A 14,574-nucleotide genomic window follows, 5' to 3' on the forward strand; every position below is an offset into this window, starting at 1 on the left:
TATTTTGAATAGACGACTTTACACATTTATCAGAGTGCCATCAGGTAGCAGGATTTCAGATGTGTCCACGGAAACAGGGTTATTAGGGACATCGCTATTCTTGCAATGTAAACCTTTGAGTTAAATTACTATATCAAAATCTGACGAGCCACGACAAATTGCATTATTGTGTGCGTGTAACCGTACTCATAGCCAGTCCCTCAGACTGAAGAACAGCAGCGTTTATCTCCAGCTTCAGACTATGTGGAACCTGGAAGGCAGAGGGCGCTTTCTAGGAGACCCCCCGGGGAAAATGTGTGGACTATAAAAGGGGACGCATTACTAGTAGGAGACCGGCATAGTGGTTCTAAAGCCTGGGGCACCGTGGCGCCCTCTGCGCACAAACACCGCTGTGTGTCCAACCATGAGTGGACGGCCTGTTTTTGGGGGGAAACGGGTCAGAGAATGACGTCTGTAGAAATGGATCGGGGCACAGAGAGACATCTACAGCTGTAGCTGAGAAGAAGTGCCGACCGACCAAACCACTGGGCGCACACACACACACACACACACACACACACACACACACACGAGACCTTGTTGAGGCAAGAGGTTCCACAAACCGCTAAAGAATTTGTGACGTGACGCCAATGATGGATCCTTTATGTACTTCATGGAGGATTCAAGAGGACGCACATTCTCAACTTTGCAGATAGTTCTGAATAGAGGTTGATTTACACACACACACACACACACACACACACACACACACACACACACACTTTGGAAGTCATTGGAAGCACATGTTATTCCACTATGTCATCAATCAATTTAAAAGCCAATCCTAGCCTGGTGGGTTAACAACTGCAACCACTCAACGGCCAGCATGTTGACACGGGCGAACTGACTGAAACAAGCTTTATGTAATCACTTGATTGGATGTATGAAACCACTGGTCTGTAATACTGTTGTATTGGAAACATTACAATTCCCTAAAGTAGATGTAAATTAATATACCCACAGCCGGCATTCCCCAATTCTCCAGAGCATGACAAAACAACAATGGCACGACTACAATCGACAGCTACAGCAGTTCATAAAGAGATTGGCCATCTAGATCCCCTTAGAAAATGCTTTTCTGAATAACAGCGGTCAACGGAAACGCCTCAGTATATTGCTTAGCGATAGACCTAGTTCTAGAGGATGACGGTACATTTCGCGGAGACCAAATCTCGTCGACGGGGTTAAGAGACCTATTACGACAGAGATGACAGTACAGCTCAATTCAAATCCAACTCAATTTCTGCTGCCACTAATAATATCCCTCCATAGAGGTGACTAGCTACCGTGGCTACAGCAGGTTGATTTGCAGCAGCAGAGACAGGAGACAAGCTCAATTTCTCCCTCTAAAAGAGTCTAGAGGAATGGGGTTTGTTAGTTAGAGCATCTCTCTCTCCATCTCTCTCTCGAGCACTTCCTCGTGGAGTGCTCGGCACCAACCAACCTAACGCCCAAAATAGATTCCTTGAACTCGCGTCAAAACAAACCCAACAGTCCCTTGCTTGCTCCCGGCCTCTTTACCTCCTCCTCATTTGCAACCTACATTCCCACAGTGAGAGTCAAGGTGAGGCTCCCACCATCTCTCAAAAACAAAAAGCAGTCTTTCACAGGCCTCAGATCAAAAGCCGATACAAGTCGACAAGCATAAACATACCGACTGAGTCATGAGTGTCAATATCCAACACAAGTCAACAATTTAAAAAAAAATAAAAAATAATGTGGCTGTCGGCTGTCCCCTCTGACCGACTGAAACACAGCATTCACAAAAACGATGTCATGTGCTCTCACATGTGTACACAACGAATGAGCGAAGTTGCCTCGCCAATAAGAATTACCCAAACGAGCTGCACGGAGACGACTACTGCGAGGCTTTGCCTGGTCAACCCAGGGTTGATTTGATGCGAAAGAGAAGAGGAGCTCACCTGTCTTTGATGGACATCTGTCGAGCTGACATGGCTTCGGAGAGCTCCATGTCCTCCTGCTCCGACTGGACCAGGCTGTGTGTGTGTCCCAGACCACTGCTGCGGTCCGTGTGCGAATCCGCTCCTCCCAGCTCCTGAGGCAGATGGGTGTGTGGAGCGAGAGACACGCTCCTTAGTGGCCCTGCTGCTACTGCTGTTCTCAGTGATGACACGCTGGGCTCCGGCAGCTCTGCACACACACACACACACACACACACACATTAGGAGAGCTCCTAACACAATCAATAACCAGCAGGCAGTGCAAAAGCAACATCAAACACACAATCATGTTGACATGAACGCGCGCACACACACACACACACACACACACACACACCAAATCCACACTCACTTATCAAGAAGCTGGAAGCGGCTGATGAAAATGCGGCCACTAAGTGTTAAAAGCCTCAGTCTAGTTTCTCCTCCTCCACTAACAGAGAACCTCTCTCTACAGAAGCCACAACGTAACACAGTTGACTAACCAGTAAGTGTTCCTCTCGCTCTTCAGCTTGTTCTCCCTCTGTGGCCCCCTGGACACTACTAGCCCTCCTCTCCCAGTCTTTCTCTCTTTGCCTCTCTGCATCTAGCAACTGGCCTCTCCCTCCCTACCTCCGTCTGTCTGTCTCGACATATTTCTTCTGACTGGTCCGTGCCCTAGCAGACTGGGGGACACGTCAAACGCTGATGCAGACTGATGAGACAAACAGGGGCGAGCCAGCTAGTGTCTACCCACTGTCAAATAAGGGAAAGCATGAAGGGAAACCACAGCCAGTGTGTGTGAACATAATTTCTAGACAACAGGAAATTTGTTTTTTTTTAACGAGAGATCAAGCCTCTGGTACGTGAAGTGTGGGAGTATTAGCTATGTTGACATGCGAGTAGTGTAGATGGATTTACTATACAACAGGAGCATAGAAGTGGGTGCACCAAGACACAGACAGCTAACATGATCTGTCGAATGACCGGAATGGGAAATTCATTCATTAGACACACACACACACACACAAATGATCACTCATGAGGGAGAGAGGAGAGAATGAATTTGAAGTGGATTTGTAAAAAGTCTGAGTGAAGAGGCAAAGTGAGAGAAAGTGAAAGACACAGAAAAGACATCCTTCCTACGGTCAGGCTTGTTCCCCGAGAGGCTTACCAGTGCTGACGACCTTTGACCCAAGCCTGTCTGGGTCCTGCAGCTCTTGTGATAACGGTCTTAGATAGCCCCTCTGCTCCTGGTGCAGTCTCTGGTCCTGGCTCTCTGATCTCATCAACGAGCGCTGGGGATCCACACCCTCACCTCTCCTGGCTACACGCTGAACCTCCTCCCACTCCGTCCCCCCAGACCAGGCCGGAGGCTGGGGCAGGGGGGCCTGTCTGACAACTCCCTCTGGAGAGGGCAGCTTCCTCTTCCCTCCTCCCAGACCGTGCTCCTCTTCTTGGGGGAGGACTGTGGTCGTGTCAGCCTGGTGGCTCTGGAGATCCAGAGAGGCCTGTTGGTGGGGGCCGGGGACAGACTTACAGACGGCACTGAAGGGTTCTGTGATCTGGGTGGGAGGACTGGTGTGCCGGGGGATGGAGCTCTCGTAGTAACCAGGGTTGGGTGCAGCGAGAGCGGCCTCGGCGGGGCTACCCCCGCAATCCCTGGCCAGGTGGATGTCCCCTGCGTGGTCTGTGGAGACCGTGGCCCCAGGTCTGAGAGCTGATGAGGAGAGCTGGTCGAACCTGGCCCCGGCTTGGATCTGTGTGGAGGGAAAAGAGGGAGCGAGACAGAGGGGGAGGAAAGAAAGCGAGATAAACAGAGAGAGCGAGTGATCAAAGAGAGCAGGGAGAAAGAGAGGGAAAAAAACAAGGTCAGCAGGAGGGGGCGAAAGTTCACTCAGCAGAGGCGCTTGTCCACCCGTTAACAGAGGCAGCAAGGCTACCAGACAGACAATGGATCTCTAGATAATCACGCTGACTAATCACAGAGTGACTCATTGCACTTCCTGCCCGTGTGGTTCAAAAGAACTGCAGTCTGGCTAGCCAATCACAGCCCACATCACAAAGCCATGCCCGACCAGTCATGTTGCCCGCCACCCCACCCCCCCTGACAACCACAAAGCACAATGATTCCAGGGTCATATTCACTGGTAACCAAAAAGAAGCAGACCGAAACAGGGAGTGACCTAAGATATTCTTGTTTTCGTTTTTGGTTGCAAAACATTTTGCTACAGTCTGCACTAATGAACAGAACCCAGATGCAGCCAACATTCTGAAGGGCAGGATGAGTTCAGCCACCCACTCTCGCTCTCTATTCACAGAAACTTGCTCCAAGAATAACGCCGAATCAGTCTTTTCAAGGATGAGGAGATACTGACGCAATCATCCATTCATTTAGCATTGATCAAAAATGTCACTTCTCAACTGACAAAATTATGATAAAAGTCAACAAAAAAATCTGATGTTACTCAAAGCGAACACCTCAAGATGTTCCCTTTTAAGAAGAGTCTCATCTTTGTGGTGACATCATTTCCACATCCTGTATTATGATTATTCAGCGGACAGCATCAAGTTCAAGGACATTCCTCATCTTCTAAGTCAAAGGACAGATTTCACTCATCAATTTTACAACGGACATAAAAACCTGTTTCGTCGGAGGTAAACTGCTCAGATGACAACACTAACATTTAAGAGACAAGTTTTTTTTTGGGGGGGGGGGGGGGGGAGTAGTCAGACCTCGAAGCTCTGTCTGAACAAGCTGTACTCGTACCTTGAAACCATTAACGGAGTGAACAATGATAAAAAAGTCCAATGGCAACCGCTTTTATCGCAATATCAAGTCACTACCGAGTACCGTACTACGATTGTTTCTTTTTTATAAAAATATTTTGATTGAAAACAAACATGGCTTCTTAGCAAGAGATATTTCTCAAGCAAGTATTTTGCTAGGACGTTCGGATTGGGGAGGGGAAACCTGAAAACGAGCTGTTACCGGCAGAGGTTTGGAAGTCTTTTTCGATTGGTCTTAGAACTAATTTGCCGCGCGGCGATGTCACCAGGCAGGCCAAAACTCCATCCCACCAAAACAGGCTGACATTTCAGGTGATCTTTTGAAACAGCATCTTACACATCATCCCCATTTTCACAATTGTACACTATTATTCCAACCGCATAGTGTGGAGATATATTTAAAACCCAGGGGGGGGGGATCTGGTTTGACTGCGCTGAACCTTAAAGAGTTACTGTGCTTCAACCCTATAATGTATGTCGTACTAACCAGTCCAAGAAGTCCATTCTTTAGTCCCGCTCTTTCAGTCACAACAACCTTGTTGTTTCCACAGTGACTGGAGGGAGATGAACCCTGGCTGACAAATACCTGCATTCAGTCCATCCCTCCATTCAGAGAATGAACCAGGGAGTAGCCCTTTGTCCTCCTCTCCTCCACCACAGCGGGTTCTTTCATGCCAAAGAGCAGCTCAGTGAAATATTGGGACTGCGGTGCCATTTGGGACTAAGCCATTACCCGGCCTTCGTCCGCACATCACACAACAATGTCTTCGTCACAGGCCAATGACGAACGAGCAGCAGAAGCCACACGTGCGTTTTGAATCAGGCTTTTTTTCCAAAAGCTTCTAGGGCATGCGATGCCACTGTACTCCACTTTCAGATGAAGCAGCCCCAGATTAAATCAGAAGAGCATCCCACACTCAAAACGTCTCTCTAATGAAGATGACGTTCTAATTTGGGTCAATGCACCAGTTCGGAGTGCGGCGGTTTCAAGAACCACATGAAACGGCCTCATGATAGACTGAACTGGGACGCTTGCTGCTTGCCCAGATAATGCTATTTGCATGTTCTATAATTGTTCAACAAAACGACAAGAAGCACATGGACGATGCAAAAGTGTTGCCAAGAGCCAAGCGTAACACTAGTTGCAGGTAAAACGCAGGGACACTGGTGAGCCAAAATGGCCGCAGTGCCATGGTAGAGCCTTACTTGTGTAATGCCGCACTGGCCCTGAGGGACTTCTACTGGGCCCTCGTCACACAGCTCCTGTTCATCAAAAGTGTCTGTGTCTGAGGGGTCCTGTTCCAGAGATACATAGTCTCACACACTTAGGAAAAAGGTGGGCGAGTGCGAGTGAAACATTTCTTTGAAATGATATTAAACAGGTTGCCACAAAAAAAAACAATGGGTTATGTTGAAAGTGGGATAAGAGGGTTGAATCAACGTTAGAACGAGATAAGGAGGGTTATAGTACATGATTACAGCAATGATCACGTCACAGAGATACAGATAGAACCCCTCCTACCGGCACCATTTACTGTAAATAAATACATCTCTCTTCCTACCTGCTCCATGTCTCCCAGGGTTATGGGCTGGGTCTGGTAGCGGGCGTTGGCCCTGCGCCCCCTGGTATCAGGCCTGGTCCGGGTAACCCTGGTAGCAGGCTGGGCCAGCCTGTTGAACAGCGCCATCTTCTCTGCCAGGCTGAGGGTGGACAGATCTGGCTCTGCATCCCCATGGCCCTGCTGGGTTTTACAATTTAAAAAACAATTCAACCACACATGTCGATACAACACATTTAAAATCATTGAGGATAAAAAATAAAAAATAAAAACACATTTCTATTGTGATCCTATCATTCACCAAAACATACATGGTTCTGGGCCTGGGTCACCTCGGGGGGAGAGGAGGTCTGGAGGAGCATGGTGGTGGTGGTGGTGCGCTGCCCCTCTCTCTGGGCCTCCAGGGCATCCTGGACCCGCCGTGCCTCCCTGGCTTGCTCCTTGGCCGCAGCTCTTCGCTGTGAGGACGCCTGCAGGCTGGGAGGAGGAACACCCACAGAGGGGGGGAGAAAAACATGAAGGCAGGCCGGAACATGCAGGCCAGAGAGCCATGCTACACACAGAGACAGGGTGTACACAGTCCAGTGCATAGCCCGCAGTGTGGACAAATACACTATCATTGTATTGCCCGGTTGACAAAGCTCGATCTCTGTGCTACATCTTTTGAGAGGTTGAAAGAGATCTTGGATACCATGAATTTGACAACAGTGTAAGATCATAATGGGTTAAGAAAAGAGAAAATTGCAACAGATTAAACATGCAGGTTGTTCCCGCAAAATACACAAGGGGGCGCCACACATCCAAAGAACACTCCTGACCTGGTGAGAACAAATTTATAGTAACGATTTCTACAAAACCAAAGGTTAATATAACCAAACACCGACTCTGTTTGGACCAAATGCTAGTCCGCTTCCAAAAACAACATTGAAAAACCAACCATGCATTCAACCAATGTAGCTGCTGTTAAATTGTAGCCTTGTCCCAGATGTGTTTGTGCAGTCTTACCAACTCTGACCATTTGAGTTGGAAAGACAGCACAAAACAGATTTGGGACCAAGCTAGTGAGATTAGTGCCTGGGCCAGGTCAGGTTGACCCCTAACCTCTAAAACACCATGCACACGCGTATGCTGACGTGCGCGTACCTGTACGGTGTCACAGTGCAGCTGACTAGTGTGGGGCTCGGTATGCGTGCTAGGGTCGTATCGACAGACACAGTTTGTGACGAGGGAGCCGGGACACTTTACAGTGACAGTACAGACAGGGACAGACAGAGGGGACAGAGTCACACGGGGACACAGGTGACAACAGGAAGAGAGAGAGAGGACAGAAGGAGAAGAAAAGATCCAGAAAATTCTTTAAAAGGGCAAGGAAAACATACAAATAATGGAATTCCTCTGTGAATGAAGATGGTAGACTTCACAATAAGACAGAGTATAGTGAGTATATTGTATAGTGGATATTTTCTACGGATCAGTGGCGAGCCCTGCGACTTGTTAGCCACTTTCTCCTTCCTCCCAGTATTAACCAACTGACTGGAAACAACAGGCAAATCACATATCATGTTCTCAAATCAAAACACTGACAGTGGCAATCGATCAACAAAATGGCTCCGTCCCAAATGGCACCCTATTCCCGACACCGTGCACTACTTTTGTTTTGACCAGGGCCCATATGGCGCTGATCAAAAGTAGTGCACTGTGTCGGGAAAAGGGTGCCATTTGGGACGCATCAAAGGTGGTATATCAAATAGGAGAGTTGGCCAACAGGCTAGGAATGTGAGAACAATATATTGGAACATACAGCATGTCAGAATTAACATAGCACCTGAATCACATTAACTGTGACTCGGACAGCAAACAGTATCACCTCTCAGAACAGAGGGAGTGACACTTAGGTTTGAGGTTTTGACGGGTAACCCATAGCTATCGAGTTTGTTTCCTAATGTGTTGACGTCAAAGGTTGGGGTCACATTTGACAGGTTCATTGATTGAGGTTTAAAAACAAGGAGCCCACACTCCTCTCCAGCTCTTCCACCACACAGGCAGCTGAGAGAGAGGGGAGAGAGAAATGGAGGAACGGAAGGAATAAAGAGATGGAGGGAGAGGGAGGTGGGACTTACGTGGCAGCAACGACCACCTCCTCAGTGGTGACTGGCTGGGTACGGGAGCGGTCCTGGATGCGTCTCAGTCGCCTATCGATGGCCGCGTTCCGGGACTGGGGTTTGGGGGCACCGCCGTCAGTGCTCCTCTCCAACTCCTGCCGGAGGCCATACATGGAGACCAAAGGAATGTGTCATCGTTTGAGCTTTGCGTTGAAAGTATCAGTTTTAAGGGAACCCAATAGATACAAATCTATTCCAACATAATTCCAATACAGACTAAAAAAAAAAACATGTTCAGTTAAAAACCAGAGCCTCTGGAGATGCCCAAGTACCTAATCAAAAGAGCGGAAGAAATGGTTGTTGCAAGGTTTGTTTTTGTAAATCTTAACGAAGCGTTTGCGTAGAGAGTGAAGGTGGACTGTCTTAAAATATGAGGAAAGAGTTCATCATGATGTAGCCCAAGATGTTAGCATGAGACAGATTGAAAAGAAAGCACGTGATCACTGTTCTTGACAGAGTGACTGCAAAGACGGTCTATGTGCTGACAAGACACTAACCTCTCCATTCTAACAAATGGAAATTAAGGTGTGCAAAGGCAGGTGTCGCCCGCGTCCACTTATATAGCAGTACATTCTTGCAAGCATTACCAAACGTATATTTGATCAAATAGGCCTCGCATAGCAAATTAGCAATTAAATGTTATGTTGACCTAACACAAAACTCTCATTGACCTCCATACAAAAAAATGCACCCTATATAAAACATTCCGCTTTATTTGTGTGTGAACATTTTTGGGGCGGGTCAGCTCTCTCACTTCACCTCTTGTGCCAGTGTGCTCTCTTGCCAACTCCTTGTGGAATTGTCATGCCAACGACAGCGATGGAGTTGGCAAGAGCACAAAGGCTTGGCCCGCTCTGCTTGAGCAAACTATGACTTCAGTTCAAAAATATGCGGTCTCTGTGTTATTACTATGACTTGGACAGCTATGCACTTCTTGACAGTATATTCCACATGCAAGTTGGCCAAAAGGCGACTCTGTATGGAAAAGTAGACCGTTTCAATGCTTATGTAGTTGATTAGTGGCATATTTCTCTCCGTCGGTCTGTGTCAGGCCTAAATCAAGCTCAGTCAGCTGCTCCGCTCGCAGCAATGTGTGGAGTAACTGAGTCACAGAGTAGGAACGCTGTGTGTGTGTTTACAAACTCTTGTCCACGCCTTGCTACCCCGATGCAACATAAACACAGGTGAGAGAAAACACCAAAGCAACATTGTGTTCTTTCGTACCCTGAAGAGAGACCGCTTGGCTGCAACACTTAACTTGGCCCTCTCATCCAACTTCTCTTCATCCGCTAAAGAGCAAGAGAGAGAGAGAGAGAGAGAGAGAGAGAGAGAGAGAGAGAGAGAGAGAGAGAGAAACAGACAGAGAGGGGAGGAACCAAGAGAGAAAGATGATCGCAAAAATCCAAAGTGTCAAATGGAGCCAGATTCTGAGAATCTTGAAAACCAATTCCCATAATAAAACAGCTTGCTTGAATCATGAACAGTGACTTTAAATACCAGTCCAATACCTGCAAATTGAAGTACTACAGGCCAAAGGTTTATAATCATCATCGTCTGTAATGTGTATAAAACAAAGACAAGCTAAACCTGCACTGATGCAAGTGACCGCAGTGTGTTTGGGAGGCAGACCGAGCAGCAGAGACAGACATACAGGTGTGATCTGAGAGGGTTACGTCCCAAATGGCACGCTATTCTCTATGTAGTGCGATACTTTTCACCAGAGCCCTAGTCTAAAAGCACTAAACTATATAGGGAATAGGGTACCATTTCAGACACACTGCAGGACAGTATGACATCACCTTGAAAGCATCCCCTTTGACTGACGCCGCACTACACTGCTGACTGACTGAGGGTGTGTGTGTGTGTGTGTGTGTGTGTGTGTGTGTGTGTGTTTATAGGAACCAGATGGATGAACAGTACTCTGCTCAGTAAAACCGTAGCCATGTTATGCTACTGTGAACACCAATAATGACTCTATAAAACTAGTTCAAATGTTTTTATTTTCGACATTGTAAAAATCAGAAGTGTACTGACGAGCCTTGCGTCATTAAGCGGTTCTCATTAAAGGGAATCTTTCTCAAATGTTTACAGACCTGCGGAACGTAAACATATTAACTTGATACGATGGCACGCACGTTTACTTTTCAAAGCTCAGCTACAGAAGTCCTTGTAATCTTTTCCCAATGAAGTTCAAAAGGAACTTACCTTCAGTGCTGGGTAGATCTGGGCCCAAACAAGACCTTCAGGAGAAAAGGAAAAACCAGCACTGAAGCAGTGAAATTCACCAGGACTCACATATTATTCATCCATTATCAAGTGGTATGAAATCGATGGTAAAGGACTGCTACTGTGAGTTCAGCTACCAGAGAGGCAGTGGAGCGATTGAGAGCAGACAGAAAGCAGCAGCCACAGGGGTAATGTGATGGGGTAGGTGGTGTTCAGAAATTACACCGGGGGAGTCCCAAATGGCCCCCTATTCCCCATGACCATAGGCCTCTCGTCAAAAGTTGTGCACTACATAGGGAATAGGGTGCCATTTGAGACACATGCACAGAAATCAGATTGCAACAGAGAGATTTGTCCTGTCTAAGGCATTAGACAGCATTACAGAAATAAGTCTGCTCGACCTTAAACAGTAAACTAAAGGAGTGATTCATCTGCCCGCATGACATATCCACTGGCAGGATAGACTCAGCATGCAGGCGGCAGACCTTTGGGGTAAAAATGTGTTAACCCACTGTTCCCTGGGCGGCGAAGACATGGGTGTTGATTATTAAGGCAGCCCTCCACACCTCCCTGATTCAGAGGGGTTTGGTTAAAGGCAGAAGACACGTTTAAGTTGTACAACCGACTCGGTATCCCTGCAGCCCGGCTGAAGAGGGCAGAGCCTCCGCACACTCTACTGGCTTCCTGTTGAAACTCACATCCACTACAAGACCATGCATGGTACTTGCCTATGGACCAGCAAGAGGAACGGTCCCTCCTCCCTACCTTCAGGCTACGCTCCAACCCTACACTCCAACCCGAGCCCTCCGTTCTGCCACCGCAGGTCTCTTGGCCCTCCCCACCCCTACAGGAGGGCACTTCCCGCTGAGCCCAAGCTTTTCTCTGTCCTGGCACCCCAATGGTGGAACCAGCTTCCCCCTGAAGCTAGGACAGCAAAGTCCCTTCCCATCTTCCCAAAAAAACATCTGACACTGTACCTATAATGAGCATCTTAAAATAAACCCCCCCCCCCCGCCCGTAAAAAACACACACAATTAAAATGACCACAAGTCTATCCTGAACTAACATCGCACTTCACTTTTTCACCTACTGATATAGAAGTAGATAAAGTTGAGGAAAAGTGGACCTTTTATGACAGATGTGTGGTTGTCCCACCTAGCCATTTTAAAAGGAATGCACTAACTAAGTCACACTGGATAAGAGCGTCTGCTAAATCAGGGTTTCCTCAAACTCTGTTCTGGTGTGCACCTGAGTGCACCTTTTGGTTTTTGCCCCCCCGGATAAGCCTGTGTGCCTACGTACATGATATGTGAACACACAAACACGCGTGATCCACAGTTGATTTAAGAAGAAAAAAAAAAAACTCATGGTCTAGGGTTGCAAAGCTACCTGTAATTTACCAAAGTTACCAGAATGTTTAGTAATTTTGGTGATTAACAGAAAATCTAATCATACTTGAATGAAACATTTTATTCATATATAGTATACATTTTTTTATATCCATGTCCATACGTTTCTATTATATAGACCATATAGTTCAAGAGAAACTAGCCTAATTAATGAAAAAACAACGGCATTATTTTCGCTATTGACTTTTTACAAAACTGCCACCAGTTTGAATACGTGTTGAATAATTGTATATATTTCACATGTGATAAGGCCACACAATTACAAACAACTGCGATAACCTGAGGTAAAGTTTCCAGTAATATACCCTCCCTTTGCAACCCTACTCATGTCAGTCTAAACTAACACTTCCTTATACGACCCTCTCTATAGTATTTTCCTAAGGGGTGAAATAAGGACTACATTTGCCATGCATGAAAACACCCACACAGTACATGCGGCCTGAGAGAGAAGGCATAGGTTTCTGGATGAGCCTCCTTCACAGCAGACTACTAGCCACTCTCTCGTGTCTTCACCCCTGGGAAGCGAGGACTAATTCTGTGTTTGCCATGCGTTTAAAAAAACAAAAAAAACAGTACACACACTGTACCTATCAGACAGCTGTCTCTCAGCCGAGGTGATGGGCTGGGTCCTAAACCTCTCGGAAGTCTTTCTACTCTCTCCGGGGGAGATGTAGAGTCTGGGCCTGCGCCCCCTGTCCCCCCTCCACGGGACATCCGTACTGTCCCGCTGCCCTCGCCAGGGGACCCCCGTACCCCCCGGGTACACCAACTCTACCTCTTCCTCCCTTCGGGGCGCAACGCAGACAGGGAGAAGGGGCGATGAAGAAAGGAGAGGTAAATAGCACGGTGAGGGAATGAAAGAAAGAACAGGGAAAGATATGCAGTCATTTAACAGAGGCGAGCTTCCATACAAAATCCCCAACCCTGGATTTTCTACATTGGAGGAGCAGAGGGAAGCCATTGGCATGCAAAGACTTGCTTGATTGCCGACTACGTCGTGTTACACACAACCCATACTGTCCATCAGCTAGTCCAGGCACTCAGCCCAAGAGAAAGCAGCAGTCAACCCTCCGCCGCGAAACGCTCTACTGCTAGCGTTAGTGATCGGATGAGTGTTTCTACTATGCGTTAGTAAAAGAAACCCTGTTCAGAGTAATCACACAGATTATTTCAGTCAGGAGGAGGTTGGTGTTAGCTAGGCAGGGCAGGGTAGGGCAGCGAGCGAGCTCCTGATAGAAGCCAGCAGCAGCTCCTAGCAGAATTGATTGTAGAACAGCACTGTACTACAGAACAGAACCACCTACAGCATTGTTTTCCTGACGACTGGGGCAGTAGCAGTCGTAGCACCCTCCAGGTAGGAGTGGCGAAGCTTGGCCACAGAGACACGAGCATCCCTGGTCTCTGGAGGGCTCTGGTCTCCGTTACTGATCCTATCCTCACTGGCCCATTGTTGAAGGACTGCTGCCTCTCTGACCCACCCTGGCCCTGGTTCTTGGGTCTTGGGGATGGAGCCTCTAGGGGCCCCAGTGTCCAACGTGGGGCGCCTGGAGGAAACGGGAATGTCTGTGGTCATGGCTCCTCCCCTGGTCTGGTTGTAAATGGCGTCGTCATTCCGCGGTTGTTGGCGCTCCTCTGAGGCTCTGACCTCTGCGGCCAGCAGGCGGGAGACGTGTTCCCCTGTAGGTCTGATTGGTTCAGGGTCTGTGTCCGGTCCCTCCAGTCTCATCCTGGTTCTCCCTCCTCCCATGCACCCTCCTCTGGGCCCCTCCGGCTCAGCCTTCCTCCTGTGTCCTACTCCCTGGCCTTCTCGGGCCCTGCTGTAGCCAGCCTGCTCCTCCTCTCTCCTGGGGCCGCTCCCTCGCGGGTCCTCTGTGCTCTTCTCCCTGCGTCTGATCTCCGACGGCAGCACAGCTTTCCTGCTCTTCAGTAGTCCCTCCGTCCTCACTTCCTGTCTGCCCTCCCTATGGGCGCCCCTCCTCTCCTCATCCACCTCTCCCTCCATCTCCTCTTCCTCCTCCGGCTGAGGCTGTTGGGGCTGCTGTGCCTTGGGACCGGGGCCGGTGTCCATGGACAGATAGCTGGGGTCATCACTCAGCCCAGAACGGGTGAGCTGAGGCTGGGGGTGAGAGTAGGCTGGCTGTGGGCCTGGAGGGTTGGTGGTGGTGTAGGCTGGAGCCTGGTGGTGGGCTGTGGGGCAGGTGGTGGCCCGGGGCTGGGGGTGTCTCCTGCACAGGGGGGCCTCAACGACACGGTGGCCCAGTTCTGGACTCTGTCGGATTCCCTCCTCCTTGACGTGCCTCTCCCTAACTCTGATTCTTCAGGGAGAGACCGAGAGGGTTAAAAACTTGCCGCAGTTTGTACTGAAACTCAGACTGCAGCGAGAAAAGAGAAATAATGGTGAAAGCCCAACACATCCCTTTCCTTCCCTCAGCCATAAATCATTCCCTTTCCC

General features: G+C 48.4%; 1 protein-coding gene across 1 annotated transcript in view; it reads right to left on the minus strand.

Moving 5' to 3' along the window:
* The window catches only part of LOC135522628 (supervillin-like), a 50,391-nt gene that overhangs the window by 25,964 nt on the left and 9,853 nt on the right, over positions 1-14,574 (minus strand). The window contains exons 5-14 of the mRNA XM_064949073.1: positions 13,427-14,437; positions 12,710-12,907; positions 10,693-10,727; positions 9,712-9,776; positions 8,446-8,582; positions 7,469-7,564; positions 6,637-6,802; positions 6,329-6,508; positions 3,151-3,736; positions 1,962-2,190 (exon numbers count right to left, since the gene is read on the minus strand). Of these exons, the coding sequence (XP_064805145.1) occupies positions 1,962-2,190; positions 3,151-3,736; positions 6,329-6,508; positions 6,637-6,802; positions 7,469-7,564; positions 8,446-8,582; positions 9,712-9,776; positions 10,693-10,727; positions 12,710-12,907; positions 13,427-14,437 (2,703 nt within the window). The remainder of the gene's footprint in view (positions 1-1,961; positions 2,191-3,150; positions 3,737-6,328; positions 6,509-6,636; positions 6,803-7,468; positions 7,565-8,445; positions 8,583-9,711; positions 9,777-10,692; positions 10,728-12,709; positions 12,908-13,426; positions 14,438-14,574) is intronic.

The sequence above is a fragment of the Oncorhynchus masou genome, chromosome 30, assembly GCF_036934945.1.
Source record: "Oncorhynchus masou masou isolate Uvic2021 chromosome 30, UVic_Omas_1.1, whole genome shotgun sequence".
NCBI lineage: Eukaryota > Metazoa > Chordata > Actinopteri > Salmoniformes > Salmonidae > Oncorhynchus > Oncorhynchus masou.